Source organism: Falco rusticolus, chromosome 5 (assembly GCF_015220075.1).
Source record: "Falco rusticolus isolate bFalRus1 chromosome 5, bFalRus1.pri, whole genome shotgun sequence".
In the NCBI taxonomy this organism is placed as follows: Eukaryota; Metazoa; Chordata; class Aves; order Falconiformes; family Falconidae; genus Falco; species Falco rusticolus.
This window is the reverse complement of record NC_051191.1, coordinates 30,872,808-30,893,585: the sequence shown is the minus strand read 5'-3', so window position 1 is coordinate 30,893,585 and position 20,778 is coordinate 30,872,808. Positions and strand designations below refer to the sequence as shown.

General features: G+C 41.5%; 1 protein-coding gene and 1 long non-coding RNA gene across 5 annotated transcripts in view; one reads left to right on the top strand and one right to left on the bottom strand.

Moving 5' to 3' along the window:
• The first annotated feature begins 3,265 nt into the window (after positions 1–3,265).
• Positions 3,266–9,882, top strand: LOC119148614. Its single transcript, XR_005104443.1, has 2 exons — positions 3,266–6,874; positions 8,247–9,882. It is a non-coding gene; the product is annotated as an uncharacterized LOC119148614 (long non-coding RNA).
• Positions 9,883–10,735: 853 nt separating this feature from the next.
• The window catches only part of PPP1R12A (protein phosphatase 1 regulatory subunit 12A), a 121,906-nt gene continuing 111,863 nt past the window's right edge, over positions 10,736–20,778 (bottom strand). For 3 of the 4 annotated variants that reach the window (XM_037389018.1, XM_037389019.1, XM_037389020.1), the window contains 2 exons: positions 19,400–19,450; positions 10,736–12,880 (listed from right to left, as the gene is read on the bottom strand). In XM_037389018.1, the coding sequence (XP_037244915.1) occupies positions 12,794–12,880; positions 19,400–19,450 (138 nt within the window). In that variant the 3' untranslated portion in view covers positions 10,736–12,793. Of the gene's footprint in view, positions 12,881–15,085; positions 17,649–19,399; positions 19,451–20,778 lie in introns of those variants that run through there. The other variant, XM_037389021.1, reaches the window with a different exon arrangement.

The window sequence follows — 20,778 nt, the reverse complement described above, 5'->3', positions numbered from 1 at the left end:
GCCTGCTTTATCATTTCTGCTTTATCAAACTAGGTTTATTAAGCTTGCTGCAGTGCTGTGCCATTACATCTTCCCCTCTCTGCTGCTTTGAATTTCACCTACTGGATAATCCTTACACCCATCACTGTACGCCAACTAACCTGCCTACCTACTTAGTTCTGCAGTATTCTTCTAAAAATGCTGTTGCTTAAAATTGCTGTGACTCAGTGGAATCTTACTGCTACCTCATCATAGAAATACCTGTTCCTCTTTCCATCTGTAACATTTCAAAAACCTCTCTTTAAACCTTTCACATTAAATCTCGTACTGTAACTTCCGTCCAATCTTCCTGTAACATCCTCACTTACATTCCATGACGTTTCTACTGTCAAGTCTCCCCCTAAAAGTAAAATAAACCTCATAGTACCACTGTTCCTCTTGACTCCTCCTTTTAGCCTTTTCTTACTAAAGCTTTCCAAGCCAATGCTCTGCTGTCCTGCAGCAATACTTCTCTCTCCAGCCACTCGTGCTGCTTTAGACCATATGCCTAGGATGAGACAAAACCTAGTGCAACATACTTTACAGGTGTCTTCCTCTTTGCACTCTTCTGTTATTGCCAGTTCTATCGCTGATAGAACATCTAACACCTCCGTCAGAGGCGGTCAAGAGTTTAAAAAAGTAGGTGGTTCTCTGCAGTCTTGACCGTTGGCCTCTTTCCCATGAGTTCAGAAGATTCATTTGTAGAGGATCTCAGTGAAGGCATGAAGCTGTGAAGGGTAACATGGAGGTGCTGGTAGTCTCACTTCTGGACAGTGAAGTGATTGCATTTTTTTTCTCTAACCAACTTCCTTTTTTAAGTATGTAGAATGAGTTTTTATTTCTGTTTACATCTGTACTGTTTACTTTTCAAATTCTCTCTTAATCTTCTGTTTATCTCTTCTTACCTACCAAATTCTGTTACCCCTTGGTCTTGGTTGTTTTTGCATTTTTGTCTAAATGCGGACAAACCGCTATCCTTTGCAATTTAATACTGCTTTCTGCTACAGCTGAGTTATGCATACTATCTAAATCTGAGAGGCTTAGCCTATTGGCATGGATTTTTATTTCTTCCACTTTCTTCCAGAAATTAATTTTTTATTTTTTTTTCCCCGCACTGGAGCTTGGTGTCACAGCACTAACTTGCTGGCAAGGTTTTCCTCTGTAAGGTTCTAACAACTAATTATGTTCTAATCACTGTAGTCAGTGGTTTAACTGCATTACTTTCTTATGACTTGTGCTTGCAAACATACAAATCCGACAATCCCACTTTTACTGAAATACCAATTTTATCCTATTTACTTTGCTACTGAATTGAATGCTTAAACCTTTTTTTTCAAGTGCCAGGGCCCAATTTGAAATCTTGCATGTAAATACAACAGAGCTTTGTGAAGTAGCTGGATTTCTCAGGAGGTATTAGCATTCAAGATCAGTCCTAGAATCCATCTTCTAGGCTGGTTTCTGCATGTGTTTTACTATTCTTGAGCTCTGCTATCATTTGACCAAGAATAATGATGTAGTTTCATAGAACTGGTTTGGTTTGGCAGAGAAACTAATACTGTTTCTTGCAGCAAAGTTCATTCATCTAGCTGACTGAGGATTGCAGTGTGAAAAGGTAAAACCCCCAAACTTACAGGGAGAAGTTTGCTTGATTTTTTCAAGTATTTATTCTTACAGTATGAGAAATTAATGCAGAGATTGCCATCTGTCTCCAGCTGACTGTTGTTGGATAAGAATGACGGTGGGGATGGAACAGTTTCAGTATCTGTGCAGATGACTTCAGAGGCGTGATGAGAACATCTTCTGCCTCAGTTCACAATCTCACTCTGTAAGATGGTCTGTTGCTGCTTCTTGTGTTCTGAGCCATATGAGGGTACAGAGCAGTGTCTCCTCTTGCTACTCTTTGCTATTTGTGATGAAGTTCAATCAGCATAGCTGTGAAACAGTTCATTGAGCAACCATGCTACCTCTTTTTCTGTCCACACAGGTACTCTCTAGGGCCAGATTTGAGCAGTGAACGCGGTGAGTAAGCCCTAGAGCAACTTGTTGAGGAGCAGGGATGAAAAACAGACATGGAGTCAAAATTTTACACAGTGAAGAATAGGAAGGCAGAGAAAAATTGATACTGACAAGCCTCACAGTGCTTGGGGGAAGAAGGGAGGAAAGGACAGTGCTGTAAGGCAGGCTATAAATATGCCTTGAGGGCCAGTTTGCAAAAGGCAAAGAAGCAAATCCCCTGATAGGGAGTTAGTAGGGCCAGGATATGATCACCTTACAAAAGAAGCACTTGGAGGAGACAGTTTTTCCATTATGGTCTGTGCTTTTGTGTTCACTGTGAAGAACCTTAGGGAGCATCTCACAGCAGAGCTTTTTATTATGGAGGATCCATCAAAATAAAAGTATTGGAACGAAACACAACAAATTGAGAAAGTGAAAAATAAAAAATCGCCAAACTGAGTGGCAGCAATAAAGTAGTAGATGGAATTCAGCGTAGATAAATGTCAAGTGAAGTGACTTACGCTGGGAAAAATTTTCTAAGGTAAGATACCACCTAGACGTACTTGAGCAGCACTGTTTCTGTCAAACTAAAATGCGCCTTCAGAGTGCCTGTGCTTTCCTGCAATAAGAATACCAGGGGGTGTAACACAGAGGCATTGGATTTGGCCATATGCTGGTTTATTAGCCCAGCTCCGCACCTGCCCTTTTGGGAAGGAGCCGCTTTCAGAGTAGAGGTGCTCTGCTCTCCATGCATTCCTCCACGAGAGAGCTCATGTAGTCTTACAGACGTAAGGTAGCCTTGGGTGTTTTCTGGGGCCTGTCTTTGTGCCGCATTGACCTCTAGACTCCTGAGTTCCTGAGGATACCCTAGGTGGGCTGCCACCATCTTATCTAGTGGGGGAGCCGCCAGGTTACCAAGCTGTCGTGCCTTCTAAGATACTATGAGCTTGGTAATGAAGAGCTGACTGTACCTATCCGTATGACAGAAATAACATTGTAAGTTTAAGTTACCCATATAAGATAACAAGTTATCTGAATACCACCACCTTTGTTGCTTTTCATGGTACATTTCCAGCACCTACGGAGCCTATTCATTCTTCTTAAAGACAGTCTCCTCTGACCATATGCCTAGGCAATGCTTTTAGCCATAGGGTTTAGTTTTAGGTAGTCCTGCAAGGAGCAGGGGGTTGGACTTGATGATCCTTAGGGGTCCCTTCCATCCCAAGGTATTACATGATTCTATGATTCCATGACCTCTGTACAGCTAACTCATTATAAGTTTAAAGACTGTTGAACAGATTTTGGTCCACAGCAAAGACAATGTGGTTCCTGTCTTTCTGTATCTCCAAACGTAAGCACGAAAATGAATCATTAGGAACCAAATCCAGTGGTTACTGGCTCTCTGCCAGTCTGTCTTGTTGGTACTGGCTACAATTCATAACCCTTCAGGGCTGTTGTGTCATTGTAGGTTTTTTGGTTTGGGTTTTTTTTAATTAACAGTCCTCTAGCTCCTAAGAATTATTTTGATTTTTTGAAGAACCGATACAAAGTCAGTAAAAATTAATTAGGTCTTTTGATTCTCACTGTGTATTGCTCGGTTAAACTGTTACACTGCATCCTTTGGATCCAACCTCATGCAGGTGATGAGCTAGCTGCACACAGTAGAAAAGTGCAGTGGGCACAGAACTGTGCCCCAAAAGAATCATTGTTAGGGCTGACAGATCTCCTCAGAGAGCTGACTAAGAAACTTGGCCTTCACTGAAATGCAGTAGATGATGCATGCAGAATTTAGTGTGATGGCTTTTTACAATGCTTTGTTTGAGCTATCTGTTCATTTGGCGATTCTTTCTCTCCTGCACTGCAGTATTTCTACAGCCTACTGTGTTTCATATGACGGACTATAACGAAGTTGCCTTGTAAAAGGAATCAGGCAGATATTTCAGGAATTTAGTACTGGTTATTAGTAGCGCTCATCTGGAGGTGTCCAAAACAAACACAAACAGCAATCAATCAATGGCAGTGACATATCAGTGAGTGTAAGCAGAGGAGGGGGAAGCACTTAGAAGAGTTTAGTCACTGTGTATGAAGCCAAACAGACTACAAAGGGAGATAATAGCTTAAATAACATGAAAATTAAAACATATTTCCTATTAAAATTATGTTGATGTTTTATATTATGAAACATATTTCAATGATACATACCATGTGGCAAACATCTAGGATAAAAGCTTGGGACTGAGTTTTTGCATGACCAATTGGAACAAAATGCATGTGCCTATATTGTAATGATTTTATATCAACAAATATAGATGATGTTTAAAAACAACTATTGTGTTTTGCTCACAATACACATTATTTGCCATTTCAAGGTGAAAACTGCCAAGGTATTTAGGATGACAAGCTTTAAATACATAATAAAAAGAAGTTTTAAGTTAAAAAGTTACTTGAAAAAGGACAAGCTCCGTCCTTCCTCCTGCCCCACCAGCAAATCCACAGCCAATGCTCAATTTATAGTATTTATTCCCCAATTAGGCATTAGAACCCAACAGGCATCCCCTTATGCATTTGCTTTATTGCTGGACACTCAAAAAGTGTTGAAAGGAAATTAAGAAACAGCGAATGGCAGTTAGCCTGCAAACACCTTGGTGGGTTGAAAACAAGGGAAGAAGTGTGAGACCTTTCACTGCTTTCGACCTGAAAGTGCTTGGAGGTATGGAGGAGAAAAATAGGAAAGGGGTTTATGAAAAACAGCGCTGATTCCTGAGGAGGGGAATAACTGGATTAAGTTAGAACAGGTGACTTGTAGAGTGTGCTTCGTTTATAGTAAAATCACCCCCTTGGATTAGAAAGAACCAAGAGTGGGTTCCACTCTTGTAGTTCTAGTAGGGAACTAAATGGCTGGGAAGAGACATTCCTACTGAAAAAAAGATCCAGTGGTCAGGAAAAGATTAACGGGGTCTTCGAAACCCTTAGGGATGTGTGCTTCTGAGGAGTTCGAGATAAGGCAGTGTGAGGAAAGCGGGTGCAGGAGGAGAGTAACAGAGGTGGAGGAAGATCATGAAAGGTGTGGAGGCTGCTGGAGTTGTGGAGAGAGGCACTGTGGACAGTAGACAGACGATACAACTGCAGAACAAGTAGCTCAGGAAGAAGCCGCCAGCGGTGAGGTCTGAAGGGTGAGTGAAACAGGAGAGAGAAGCAGCAAATGAATAGAAAATGCAAGAAGCCAGGATGGGAGATGGTGTAAGGGGGCAGAAGTAGGCAGCAAGTACCAGAAGGACTGAACGAGAAGTGCTGGGAACAATGTCCAAGGAGGATCTTGGTGATCTGGGTGGCACACAGGAGCAGCTGAGGACTGACAGCTGAGAGGAGCAGGAGACAGGAGAGGCTGTTCTCTCCGGCAGCTGTGGCATGTTGGTAAGCTTGTAGTGACTTGTTAGTAGAATATGAAGGGAGTTCTTGCACTCGGTGTCTGCATGAAGCAATTCTGAGTGCCACTCCCCAGACACCAAGAAATTCAGAGAGTGCTCGAGGTCCCAGGGAGGTGGCTTCCAGGCCCTTTGGGTTACTGTGGCTATCACCAGGGATAACAGCGAACGTAATTAGACCTCAAGTCCCTCTCTTACACAGAAAATAATTATATGTGGTGGCTTGGAAGCCGGAGCAGAACCCTATCCATGCAGAGCTGAGGAGAAAAGTCGAGGGGACAAAGAAGGTGGGTGCCCATGGTGTGCTGCACGTGCTTGCACGGCAATGAACAGGAAGGTGAGCCTGAAGGGGACAGAGGACCTTGCAGCGTGCAGAGCACTCCAGTTACACGGCCAAGCAACCCCCTTTCACAGTAATCATGCTGAAAGGGGGTTGACCAAGAAGGAGTTAACCAGTGTTTTGGCAGCGCCGTGCTGCTGTGAACCGCCGCCTTGACAACTTTTGATACGGAGGATTATTGTTTTTATTTTTTTTTGCTGTTCCTCTCTCTCAGCTGTAGCAGAGCTGCCCGGCGGTGCTTGCGAAGTGCCTGCTCCCAGTCTGGAAGTGCCGCGCAGGCCAGGGGAGCGCTCCCCGTGCAGCGGGTCCCTGCCTGCGCTCTCTGACGGGCCGGGCCGGGGCCGGGGCCCGCAGCCCCCCCGGCCAGGCCCCCGGTGGGATGCGGCTCAGCTCACCAGCCAGTCGCAGCTCTCTGCCATTCCCAGGGCGTTACATCGTGCGGCTCCCGTCGCTGGCTTTCGGCAAAATACGCTTGAAAGCAGTCTGCCGCGTTCAGGTGAACGTGCACCCCTTGCGTCTGAATTCATTTCAGATCGCTGTTCTCTGCCGCGCTTCATCTGTCTGCTGGAACCGGCTGGTCGTCACGGCGGAGGGAGGCAGCGTTTCCCCGAGTCGCTGTGGTTTGAGCCCTGCTACGGGCTGCTCTCGGGGGAGAAGGGGGCCCGGGAGGGCCGTGCGGGCCGTGCCGCCCCCCAGCCGCACGCCGCGCCGGGGCCGTGCCTGGCTGCCGGGCCCTGCAGCGCGGCGGTGGCGGCCCCGCGAAGCCGTCTGGTGCCACCTCCCGGTGCCACCTCAGCCGGTGTCGGCGGCGCCGGGCCGGGCCGGAGCGGGGGCCCGTGTCCCCGCCGCGGCCCCCGGCAGCGCCGCCCGCCCGCGAGCGGAGCCGCTGCCGCCCCGTGCGCGGGGCCGAGGCAGCGCAAAGCCGCCCGCAGCGCCGGCGCGCACCTCGCCAGAGCGCTGGCGTGTCGTGCAAGGGCAGCCGAGGATGAGTGCTTGGGGAACTGACTGAGCCCGATGCGGCACCGGTAGCCGCGGATGCGGTGGGAGGAAAGAACTTGAGTGTCATTCGCTGCTTTTCATGCAGCTAAAGACAGAGGTGAGCTAGTAACGGAGAATCGTGCCCGTGCTATCAGCAGTTGGTGTAAACGTGGGTTTTTATTTTTAAACAAACTAATTTTTTCATTAAATCTTCTTTCTGGGCAGTGACTGGACCGCGTAGCTAGATGTGTATTTTGTATCAGCCGATGTAAGGAAGTCACGCTCTTTGCTTCGAGAGACTTGGGGTGCAGGTCCAGGTCACCACCGCTTGCCGAAAGTGGCAGCTTTATCTTAGCTGTGATGTAGCAACTCCCTCAGAACAGGCCAGGCCTCCCCTTTTTTGAGGTAGGAACACACCACTGAAACAGGGTATAGAACATAGACAGGAACGAGGGCACTAGGGGCATTTTCTGTTTTCTTTTGGGGAGAGATGAGGGGGCAAGGGGCAGCACAGCAGCCTGCCGTGCTAGGGGTCCCACTGGAGGCGGTGCAGGCAGGTGGGATGCACAGGACAGCAAGATCTGCAGCAGCTTCTCCCCACGCTGGTTTGATAAAAGAGGAATTCAGCCCAGTGGGTCTGTCTGCTCAAAAGGTCTCTGCTGGAGCAGGTGGAGCACAGAAAGATAGTACCAAGGAAATAAACAGTTTTTTCTCATCCCCCCCCCCCCCCCCCAATTGTTGGTTTGGTTTTGGTTTTTGGTTGTTGTTTTTTTTTTCTCCAGCAAATAAAATAAAGGGAAAAGACCACACTAGAAAGATAAGTTGTGCTCTTGGCTATTTCTGCTAAGCTTTAATAGGTTTGCAAAACAGAGGTGTAAAACTTGCAAGAAGGGTGAAATAATTAGACTAGGAATGTGGGGGTTTTGTCCCTGCTGTATTTATCCTTGGGCCAGATCAGAAACATAAGACGTCCAACAGGTGTTTTCAAACGAAAGAACTGAACAGTTCCTCCTTTCTCTAAAAGCCACATACTTTTCCTATCTAATCAGTAATACGAAATGGGGAGGTGCTGACACAAGCAAGAATAGCTGATGACTTCATCAGTGTGGCAGCAGCTTTCCCTTTCAAGTGCGAGCAATTTATTGTGGGTTTGGGAGGTTTTATTTTGTTTTTAATTTTGTCTTCTATGCAGGAAACTGCAGTCACCCTTAGGACTGTTCCAGTCTTACTTTAAATCTAGGCTGAGGCAGAGCACAGTACTACGTGCTATTACTCTCTAACAAGCACCAACTGCTGCTCTTGCAATCAAAACAAATGTAAAGCCAGTAACTCTAGTCACCAGCAATTTTTACTCTTATTATTAGTGGATTTGACCTAAGAACTAGAGGGAGCTTAATCACCATAGCTAGATGTTAACATTGTGTACATAACCACGAAGGGTGAAAACTTCTGAAAAACTTAAGCAAATAATTTCTTCTCTTCCCCAACAGACAGACTGGCTATTCTGACATGGGAAAACCCTGTAATTTCAGAGAGGTGACCAGTAAAACTGCAACAAAACTGTTCCAAGATTTAAAGCAGCAGGGAAAGCGACCTTCTACAATGCAGTTACGGTTGTTTCTCCATCCTCTTTGAAAACAGGCTCCTCAAAACTTTTTTGTATGGCTGTGTTGTTTTTCTTTTTTAAACTGTAAATTATGTAGTGAATTTGTGTCATGTTTTGCTGTGAGAGTTCTCTGGATTGTAGTTGGGAAATTACTTTTCACCTTTACAACATATTAACCTCTCAGTCACACAATCACAGTGTCAAAATTATCTACTGCCCACTGCAGCGTATTGTTAGAGAAGCTGAAGCTCCACTAAAAGGGAAAAGCGGTTTTCAGTGTAACTAAAGATGTGGCTGCCTACACTTTCCATGCTGGACAGGCTTGAGGCCACAGCTGCCCGGAGCCCTCGGCAGCCCTCGCCCCGCGGAGGGCTGGGTGCTCTCTGGGACCGACGGCTGTGCTGTGTTGCAGCGTGGCGCGTCTGGCTGCGCTTGTTCATGCTTCTGCCACAAAATGATGAGTAACACAAGAGACAAAAGAGCAAGTGTTCCTCGCTGGAGGAGCTGGTGTGCTACACAAGTGAGTAAAGCCTCAAAATGTCCATAAAAGAACTGAAGTGCCAGCTGTGGAGTCAAGCCACTTCCAGGCTTACCCAGATAAAGTACGAGTCAGTATCGTGATTATTTTCATAATCACTTAATTGAACAGAAATTAATACCTCCTCTGAGCAGCATTACAAGCCAGCAGCAAGCAAGGCATCATTCATGCTGCTGATAGCTTTGGGTGATTTTTCTGTGTTCAGGAGTTCAGATGCGATCAGGCCCTAACTGACTTTGGACCAGGCTTGTTCTGATGTGTCCCCTGCCTTTCTCCAGGTGAACTGTTCATTTTCTGACCTGGTGTTGGCTGTCCAAGTCTGGCATCACAGCATACTTCCTCCTCACCACCTGCTTTTCCTTGTGTAGATTTCCTGTCTACCATAATACAGATGCTTTTGGCATCAATGCAGTACCCTCACTCTCGACCATAAACCTCATGGTGAAATCAGCTAGCAGGGGTAGGAGCCTTCTTGTATGGAGCCCATTTCTGTATGATAAAGGTGAAGGAAATAATAAAAATTTCTCTTCTGACACATTATCTCCTAAAGCAGGTATCTTCAGCTGCCCAAAAGCACGCTTTTTCCCTCTTCCGTGAGATGACATGTAAATAGTTAACTCTTTCTAAAAAAGTAATGAGAGGACACTTGTTCTATGACAACGCATTTGCTCTGAAAAGACCACCAAATGGACCACAGCCAGAACTTCTGAACGGGTAGGATTAATACCCATTGGTTTAATATTAAGCTAAGCACAAACCCCAACCGAGCACGTAAGGTATTTCTAAAGAAAGGAATACTGAGACTCAGGTTTTGTACTCGGGGCTGAGGAAACAAAGGCACCACCCTACACAGTATGAATTTTAATTGTTCTTTTTGGGATCTGTCAAGGAAATAGCAAAAGCCTGAAATTAGTGTGTAGTAGGAACTAGGGAGGTCTAGAGGGAATTGTTTATGATGAGGGAGGCAAGGTGGGCAAAAAAATGAAGTACTAGCTCCCAAGTCTTTTCTTCCAGGTAACTGCTACTCTTTGGAGCCATTAAGGTCTGGGTCCTCACACAGCCACACTGCCTCTGCCCTCCCTGTGCTCTGCTGCCCCTGCCTTCCCACCTGCGGTCACTCCCCCCCCCCCAGGCTGTGGGCTCCTTCATGGCTGGCACTGGTTCTGGGCGTGCCCTTTGCCTTTTAACTCTCTAACACCAGCTGTTTCCATGCCTCCATTCGTATTTGATGTTAATTCTGGGACATAGAGATCCCTTTCCACACTGCAACAAGTGCCCCGAAAAATCTAGGTTGCTGTTCTGAATTACCGTTTAAGCCATTAGTTGCTTAAGGAAGCTCGCCAGAGCCAGCAGCCAGCAATATTTCTTGTATGCAAACTGCCTCCTAAATAGCAGGACAGTCCTCCAGTATCCGCTCTCTGTCTGTGGTAGCTGGATTTCCTGGGGATGTGTTCGATGTGCAACATGATCAGTACAATAAGACGGTGACACACGTTTAGCAATTGCTTTCTGAGATTCTGTTAATACCACATAAAAAATGGTTCTCAGGTTCTGCACACAGACAGGTTTATGTAAAATATATAAACATTTGTCCAAGTTGTTACAGATTGCATAAATACGGCATTTTTACTGTTGCATTTACAGATGTGCATGTACAATGATGTGCAAATAATCACAATTTGATTACAATCTTTGAAAGGTACTTGAACCTTGCATCCAAGTAACGCAATGAATGAAAAATGCCCACCAAAGAATTTAAATAGCAAACTTAAAACATGGTTTAAATTCGTAACAAAATTCAATGTCTTCTCAGTAAAACTTTCACACATTTAAAATAGTTTGTATTCATTTTATTTGTATATGTCAAAATACATTTTTTTTCCAAAATAGTGGGTTTTGCAACTAGTTTCATGCAGATACAAGGTCTGCTCAGTACTACCAATAAAATCAATATAGCACAGTAGCCATTCATTTTTTAGATATAAAGAATAAATAACCTAAATATAAAACACTAAAATATTAGAAACATGTATTTAATCATTCACAGGCACCCAAACTTTACCAAATATAATCCAGAATATGCCTAACTGTCTTGTAACAGAACTCAATACGTTGCAGCCATTCAATTCTTTATTTTATGTTAGCGTAAGACAATGGAAGTCCCTATCGTTCAGACCCACCTCTCATACAGTTCAATTACAATAAGATATCTCAAACTATCTGTGTACCTTTAAAATCAAGAATCCTGAGCTTGGTAGTAAGAGCATAACCTTACATCTTCAAAAAACCAATCAACAGAGAGAGGACACCATGTCTTCCTTACCAAAACATATCCCAACCCCGTAAAACTAACCCTCACCCCCCAAGTAGGCAGTAGAACACAATGACCTTTTTAAATGAAGGGGTACAAATTCACATTTAATATAGTATACAATATAATCAATAATACAATAGCTACTACAAGCTTTACAATGTACAATTTGTTTTAATGGCTGATCTGTTCAGTGGTTTTAGGCAATAAACTATGTGCCAATAGGATGTCGTATTTTGAATGGTTTAGTGAAAATATAAAAGCTGTTTCTAACAAAAGCGATCTTAAGTACTTTTCTTTGTTTTTAAAGGCCACTGAAATGTATAAAATGGTCTGACATGATGGTGTTATCAAATTGGATGCCTTCTCACATGGCAACAACAGTGCATATAAACATTAATATGAGTGTAATGGGTTATGTTTTTCAAATGATTTAGTACATTACTTTGGCTAGCACAACAGTTTTGGACAGCACTCAGATAAATACAGGTAAGTGAAATGTAGTGAAGCAGTTATATTTATGCAATTTTTTATTATGGTGAACACTATCAAATAAAAAAAATGGGAGGAAAAGATAATAAAGTATTTTATATAGTTTAGACCTTTTGTAAAGATAGGGCTCCATACAATGTACAATGCCTAAATTCTTTATACCATAAAAATTAATGAACTTTGTTAAACACACTATTCTGGAGTAGCCTAATTTGCATTAACAGACATTTGCAATAGGGAAATATATTCAAGCATGCCACGTGGTGGTCTGAAAAATCAAACCAGTACACATTTATATATACAGCATCACTCAGTACCTGCTCAAATGAACGTGACAATTACAGGATCTAACATCTTTCACTACAAACAACTTTTTTTTTTTAAAAAAAAGTGACCAATAAAAGCAGAAAACAGGACTCCTAAAGTATTTCTAATTTCAACTGACTTTTAAAGCATTTTGTATAGGAAATAAATGCATATTGCACAAACAGTGAAAGCAAATGTTCCACCAAACATCTCTGTTCCAGGTGGTTGGACAATACAACTCTAGGTAGCTACACAAATATGTAATTTAAAAGGGTGTGTGGTCTCGGCAAATGGTAAAGCTGTGAAAACACTGTACAAGAGAATCTGGTACATGAATAATTAGAAGGGAAAAAAATAATCCAAACTTAAGATTTAAAGAAAAACTGAGTATAGAAAAAAAACCTGGGAATTGTGGCACAACAAAAACATTATTGAGTAACTGTCTTCTGTGAGAGCTGAAAGCTTTTGTTGATGTAAAAGTGTTTATGTACAACTAAGGCTTACTGGTTAAATATCTGAGGCGTATCTGGCCTTGAACACTTTCCTTATTATGCTGTAGCTGTAAACAAGATTTCTCAGTCACTTTATCTTCTCAGCAGCTGCATTTTAACAGAAACAATGATCTTTATACAAAAAAACACACAGGTAAGAGGGCGTTTGGCAGGATATCTGAAAATTACAGTCTCCAAGGGATCTTCCCACACTTTTCAGTGACTGCCACACTATGGTCCACTGGAGTTACTAGTGATGTGCAATACCGTAATTTGCTGCTGTAGTAAACCCTTTATTTGGAAAGTTTGCTTATAACTCTGATCAAGGCCCCATTTTCATCTTTTAGCCTCTGGTTGTCTGCCTTCAGGTCTGGTAGCATCTATGAAAAATGAAACACGACAGTTATTTGCTATTATACCCCAAGTAAAAGCAGCAAGACTAGACAAGCACTGGGGGTAAAATTCTTTATTCAGCTTAAGCATCCTGGCAGCTCTCCCCCTTCATATCAGCAGGTCAGAAAGATTTCACCTTTTAACATGATACAGTTAGAGTTATAGATTTGGAGTTTTCATTTGCTTAGACTAGATGCACTAAATCTCAGTGGTACAGATGTCAACTGCTAACAAAAACATTTATAGTAGTGTGGGGAAAGTAATTAGGTGCTTCAAATTTCAGTCCAAAACCAAAAGATGTTAATTACCAACAATGTAAAAAGGCTTGTCAGTACTGCACTTGCAGAGTTTCAAAAAAACATGCTGTGGTTAAGCTTATCTACCACTGTGCTCTTGGATGATTTCATCCTGATCAGATACAGTGTGATTCAGCTTGTTAGCTCATAGCATTAATCTTCCAACCACTTCCAAACTTGCGTCGAAGCACACATCCGATAATTTGACATATTCCTGAACAGCATAGTTCACACACGAGCAGATCACTGAAACACCAGGCTGCAAACTCAAACATACAAGTTAGGAGATGGCAAGTTAAAGTTGCCGCAGGAGATGGGTGACACACAAGCACAAAAGCTGGGAGGCAGAAGCCAAGTGAGGTAAGAGCTGGACAGGCTCAAACAGGAAAGAAGGACAAGTCAGTGCACAGAGGTTTGTACTGGGAGAATTTAACTTGTCAAAGAAACTAGAAGTAATCTCAGCAGTCCTCCACATCTACATTCATACACTGACAGCAAACCACCTGTAATACTCATGGCTAAGGTACGTGTATAGTTTCTAGCAGGAGGTTTACACAGGAGGTAACCGCCTATTCCTGCACAGCAGTTATTCAGTAACATCAAGTGCAAGGGCACACAAGAGGTCTAAGTCCAGCTAGTGACGTATGTAACAACTGCTACATAATTCTTCACGATGAAATTTCCTTGCCACTAGTGTCGTTTTAATTTTATTCGAGCAAAATTATACTTTCAAGCTCATTATATTCAGAACTTTATTATGGAACAGAAAAGAACCAAGAAGTTTAAGAATGCAGGGTTAATTAACTGTGTGTTGCACTAGAGGCTTCATTTACAGATCTCCTCTAAAGGATTCCTGTCCACACTCAGTTCACCCAACAGCAGACCCTCCCATACAGTGAAACACGATGATGCACCGAAGATGACTGTGGTTACAGAACTTCTAGTTTATTTACCTGCAAATACCAAAGTATGCGAAAGGACGATGACAAGATATCGTAAGAGGAAAAAAGGTGGTCTCTACCATTAAGTAAAAATCATTCTGCTAACCTGGACTTCTAACCTGCGCTCCAACTCTGCTCCACGGTGGAGCTTAGGACAAGCTACCTAAACTGAGTTTTTCACAGAGTCAGAATGAGGCTTCCATTATAGTGAAGTGAGAGCTGTGCTCTAAAGAGAAAGTGCTGTGAAATGCTGATTCCTTCCAAAACCCGTGTCAAGGTGTTTGACATTGGGCAACACAAGTAATCATTTGGCAATTTTCAAGTCTTATTTGTGTTACGTTTTCTAAGCTGTACAAATCTACTAATAAAAAAAAAATCACTGTTGTCTGTGATACACATTATGGAACAACCCTAGGTTTCTACTACTACTACAGGTGCATGCGCGGTACACGCTCCTGTTATCTGGATATGACTCCTAGTATGTGTATCTGCAAACAGTGAGACAGTCATTTGTTCAGGCAAAGCAACTAAAACCTTTCCTTCCTCCTTTTCATTCTGTTAGGGACTTGATACCAAAGATCCTGGATGAAACCACCACAACAGCTTCATCTAGCCACGCACAAGGAAGCAAAGGAGTCTGGTTTTGTCCTTAAATAGGTACCGCGACAAGTGCTGTCACGTATGCTTTCCAATGAAACCTCACACTAACTCCAGGAATGTCACAGTCCTCTTTCAACTTCCTGACTAGGGAGCTGCAGCCCATAATGCTTAGTTACATACAGGCAGACCCACAGAGTGGTATATTTTCTGGTAAACTATTTTAACAAAAAGGCTGCAGTTCAAATGTAGAGCTTTAACATAATCAGCTACCATTATATGTCTGCAAATCTCTGTAGACAGATTTTAATCCTGATTAAAGTAATGGGTAGAATAGTTACTAAGAATTTTTTTTTTCTTTTGCTGTGAGTCTTCTAAAGAATAGAAGACAACTGGTAGGAGACAAAAGCAGTTATGAATAATAGGAGATTGATCAGGAAGGCTAAGCTCGAGTAACCTAAAATACTTAGGCTTCTCATCCATACTAATCCCCACATACTTTAAACCTAGTCAGACAATTTTCTTGCAGCAGTGCATTCCTCTGGTACTCAAACTTCTCATGAGGTGACATCACACACCTTTAATGTGCAAAGGCAGGAAAAAAAACACCTTTGCAATAAATTCAGTAAAATTTTACATACTGTACTTAACACTTTGAATTCTAATCTGTTTCTTGCTAAAATACCAAAGTATTTTCCTGTTATGAGATCCTTGAATAAAGCTACAAATGCACTATTTTGCCTATCTGCAATATATGACTAGCTAGAAAATTTGCAGTGCTGTTGTTGAGCAAATAGTTATTCAAGAATCACCTGACAACATATGTGGAGCCAACTTGGATCTGTACAGTAATAATGTCTGTCTTTGCTGGAGGATTCAACATTTTTTACATACAAAACAGCTTTGTGAATTAAGATTACAAAAAACTCATAAACTGTTAAGGTACCTGTTTATATTAATCAGGCATGCTGCTATGGTTAAGCTACCATCATGTCAAGCCTCCCTATTCTATTTCCATTGCTTTTCTTTTGCTAGCCAGGCTCCTCAAGCTGCACAATTATCTGCCACTGAAAATTCCCTCTACTAAAAGGAATACTGAGTAGTTTTCTGTGGGTTAACACCCTGAATCGGCTTACCATGGTTAAAGGAATGCCAGTGCTAGCAAAAAAAACCCCGAATGGACACATGGCTGTGGACAGCAGTCATTAGATTAGCTCAGCTCTGTTGAAACACACCATTGTTAGCTGAAGCTGATGTACGATGGGCTTCCCTAAAGGGACAGCTTTCCCTCCTCATGCCAGCAGTATGCTCCTGCTGCTTTCTGCGTGTTACTTTAGTGATTCAACGATGCTGGAGAGAGATGGTTCAAATAATATAATGAATAGAGAGATCTGTTTTCAGCCAGGTCAGTGAGCTGACTTGACTCACTCAGCAAGGGTTAACACAAGGGAAAGTTGAGGAATGCAGGGCCTGGACCAAGAATAACCTTTCTATCCACATCCTATTATCAGACCAACTCCAGGAAGAAACAAAGCCAAAGGATAAACCTTCTCTTTATTTCATGCCTCTTAGTGAGGAAAACCTGAGATCGGACTCTAAGCGGAATGAAAAAAATGTACATTCATCACCTCTCTTTAAGTGGGAAGGGCGGTAGGCAAGGGGAAGCAGTTTAGCAAGTGTCACTGTGCAGAAGGAAAAATAACTTTTTTCACCTACACATCTTAAAAGCTGACTGAAACACCTCCAGTCTATACAGCTGTTACAAAAACAAGGAGGAAGGCAGGCATATAGATTTGGTGTGGAGTGAAACGATATTTTGTTCCTCATAGAAGCTGTGTACCTTCTGTGGGTGTCTGAAAGAGCCCTGCCATAACACTAGGGACAACAAACTGGCATTTTTTTCCAAGATGAAACTCAAAATAGTTCATACCTATAACAGAAGAGGACTGAACCAGATGACCTGGTAAGTATGAACCAATCTGACACCTTAGGCAGGTTTTTTTGTGTCTGCGTTTGTATAGTCCATGCATTATAGGATTTGCTCCACAACTGGAATACCTATATATATATATGTAGCAATATAAATCAATAACCTTAACTCAGTGCTAAAACTGGGTATTTTATGCTGTCTAGATAAAAATGAGAATTGGCCAGAACCGCAGTGGAAGTTAATATGTGAAAATATTAATCAACTTGAAATTCCAATACATTTCTTAAAGAAAAAGCTTTGGTCCCCTCTAAACACTAAAACACACTAATGTAAGAAATGAAGTTGCTGATGCCACTGTTCAGGATTGCACAATACTGAAAACAGTTCTCAAACATTCTTTAGTTGAGACTAGATTTTAATCAATTCTATGCACCTCGATTATACTGCAGTAAGAAAGCTCAATTCTTAATTTCAATTTCTTAGAAAACTAGAGGAAAATCTATCTGAGCATTTACTCAAACATCAAAACAAGGGACTGACTTCAGTGTATCCCAGTGTGCACTCAAATCCCTTCAATTGTTGCCAAGGTTTTAACATGTCAAAGGTCTTCTGGATCATTGTCAATTTATCTTCCAAGCACGGGAGGACAAGCTTCAGTGCTAGTAAGAACACCACACCATACCAACACATCAGCAATACCTGTAGTTGGTACACCAGACACCATGCTTTAGCCACACTTCCATAACCGAGCAGCAGTCAGTCAGTTTCTGACACACAAGCGTTAATAGTAAAGTTCTGCTCAAGCACAAACTGAATTGTCAACACCTGCCTGGCTACACAAAGGAGAAGGAAGAAATTACAAGTCCACAGAGCGCAGTTGCCTACAGGACCCTGACAGCTTGGCAACCACTCGGGTCAAGGCCCTATTCTCAGTCACCAGTTGCTCATTAATATGTCTCAAAGTTTGAATCTGCTTTATTTGTTGCAGGTTCTGCAGAAATCAAAGAAATAGGAATGAAAACGAGAAATAACCGCCTCCATGTTTATTATGTTTAAAAGAACTAGAGATGAGCAGAATTGAAAGAAAACTTAGAAGAGACAGTCCTGTTTAAAGTAGAAAAGTTGCTGTGAAAGGAAAGTATCAAACAAGTGGCACATTCTTGAAAAGCAATCCAAGAACCAGCAGTGATTAGTCACAGCTTTCCAAAACAGTTCAGGATGCATTAACAATGAGAGCTATTCCTGGAATTCTTTACTTAACATCCTAATTGCACAAACTACATCTCCTATTCAGAAGTCTGTAAATAACGACACATTTAACATACACTTTTACATGGATGTGCAACAAATGATAGGAAGAGTATTTACTCTTTAATTCAAAACTTTCACATATTGCTTACTGAAAGTAGGCTTTTGAAAAAAGGCAATATATTAGCATGCTCTGTTTTTCTCGGAAGCCCAGCTTTTCCTAACAGGAATTTACAGGTTGATGGCAGAAGCTCACATCCTGTCTTCCACTCCGAGGCACAGTTATTTTTCTCTAGTATGGTTTGCTATCTACATATTTCACTTCTGAAGACCCCTCAAGGAACCAGAGATTGTGTCCTCCCTTTACAGCAAACTACCTTGGTCTGAATCCAAAGGAGCTAGAGGCATCATGGTTGTCTTCTGCCTATATCTGCCTGTCAGCTTCAATTACTTCAACAAAACTTTGCACATTTTATTGAATTTTAATTCAATAAAAGTATTTTAATGAAAAGTATTTGGAAGTTAATACCGTTTCCAAGCACCAGAGGGCGCGCAAAAAACGAGCTTGAAAGGAAACTTTTTATTAATCAATGACAAATATCAAATGTCGAAACAGTGGTACTTTAAAATTTTGGAGTGCAAATTTTTTTTTCTATTTCATCATGTTTCACTAGTTTTCTAGTCATACTTCAATTCTATCAGTTTGGTTGGCCCTGTTCAATATTATATGCAAGGTCATAACACAAAAAAAACCATGCTAAATTTCTCACCCTCCTTCACCATATGAGAGGATTTAACATTGATAAACCAGAAAATGAGAAAAGTCATACCATGACTGGTTAAAAATAAACCAAAAAGAGCCAGAATGCATTAAAAAAGCATTTTCCCTCTGGGGTTCAGTTTATACATAGATGAAAAAAAGCAAAATCAGTGCATGTGGTAAACACTACTTCTGTGTCAACATCTGACGTCTACCTACTGCTTTTGTTACCTAAAAACCGATCATTATTCACTCCATACAAATGGAAGTTTTTCCTTTCACAATGGTAACATGCTGTCTAATACATAATTTAAAGTGCATGAGATAAAGGTTGAAGCAACATTTAATGCTTAAATATCTATGGATTTACATGCTACCATTATTTTTAAGTTAACAACATATAGGGTATCACATCAAAATCATAGATTGCAATTCCATCTTCATTGTATCAGGACACGTTTCACTCCAGCTATCTCTGAATGTTTCTCATTAGCCAGTATGTTACAGAAGCATGTCTCAGTGCCTTCTTGGAAGTCATACGTGTATGATCAGTTATGCTGGTGTAACAGCATTGCTACAAGCTGTGTGACAGGAGTGATTTTTGAAAAGTAGCTATAACTTAAGTTATTTCCTAATGACATTTTAAGAGACCGGTAATACTGTCAGACTACATATTGCGCCGACATAGTCATACACTTTGTTATTAACAGTCTAACGTGTAATACTTTACTTACTTTCAGTTCCTCTTCCATTTCAGATATCCTTCTTTCTAGAGCTCTTCTTTCCTAAATCAACAGATGTGTGTTAATATTGAACAATACCATTTTTAAAAAGTTGCTGCTTTTATATACTGTGGTAACAGTGAAATACTTCAATTTCAAAGATCATACAACCAAAAGCGTAGTGTGGACAGGAAACTTGTGATGGCAGTGATATACAGAGATTTTGTCAATATTGAATTTTAATACGAGGAGGAAGAGATACAGAAATTTAAATCAAGTCCTACAAAATATATAACCCTTCCTTTATGCAAATTTAGACAGGTTGTAAATACCATTTGTTTGGATTTATTTTTCATGAGCTAAGCTTCTATAATAGCTTAATATACAAGAAATGCAGAAAATTATCAGAAACAAACAAGAGTATTAAAAGAAACAAGCACAAAAGCATCAAACCCATCAGCTTTCACAGACAAACATAGCTGAAACGTCTGTCTCAGCTTAGTGGGATCTGCCCACACTATGAACTGCAACGTAGTGTATACACCCAAATTTACATCAAAGGAGTTCAGCTGAGTACCAAAGAAAATCTAGCTACGTAAGACTACCTGGTTCTTGAGTGAATGTTTCCTGAATATTTTCTGCATTTCTAATATAGTTTTCCTCTTTTTTTCTTTTTACCTGAGAAGCAGGAGACATTATCCATTGTAGAGAACTTCAGGTTGTTTTGATTACACTGATCATAGCACCCAAGCTAGCTGACTGAAAGTTAGCTTAGGGTTTTCTGTACTATGCTGTAGTCTGCAGTGCAGACACACTACTACCATATTTCTAAATTACATTATTTTGTTTAAACCTCATTTTCAACACAACTGACAAGATGAATAGCTAATACAACAGACTTCAGGGGTTTATAGCTTGATTGCTTGCTTTCCTGTGTCAGACAATGCAGTGTGTCTCATTTAAAAGCAGCTGCGGTTATCAGTACACTACATTCAGATTTTTCCAAAGTGTGAAAGGCAAAAGCAACAGATTATTGCGAAGTGGACATATGCATCTGCATACAATGGTGTTATGCAAACAGCAAGCAGCATTGACTGAAGTGTGTAAAACTTTGGTTAGATCATACCGCCCAGTAGATACTGACTCTTGCCGGTCACCTTTCAGATATAAATCATTTGAATTTAGTTTAATCATAGTGCAGTTATACCCCAACATTTTCCCATTTTAGCAAACAACTTTAAAGGTTTACCAAAATAATAGATTGCTGCAGTTGTTAGCACTTAAGGTAATTAAGTCCTCCGAGTTAAGACTTCTCCCATAATGATACTGACTGATAGTAATGGGCATAAGTTACCAGCGAGTTAAAGGCAGTAAGGAAGTGGCTAACAAAA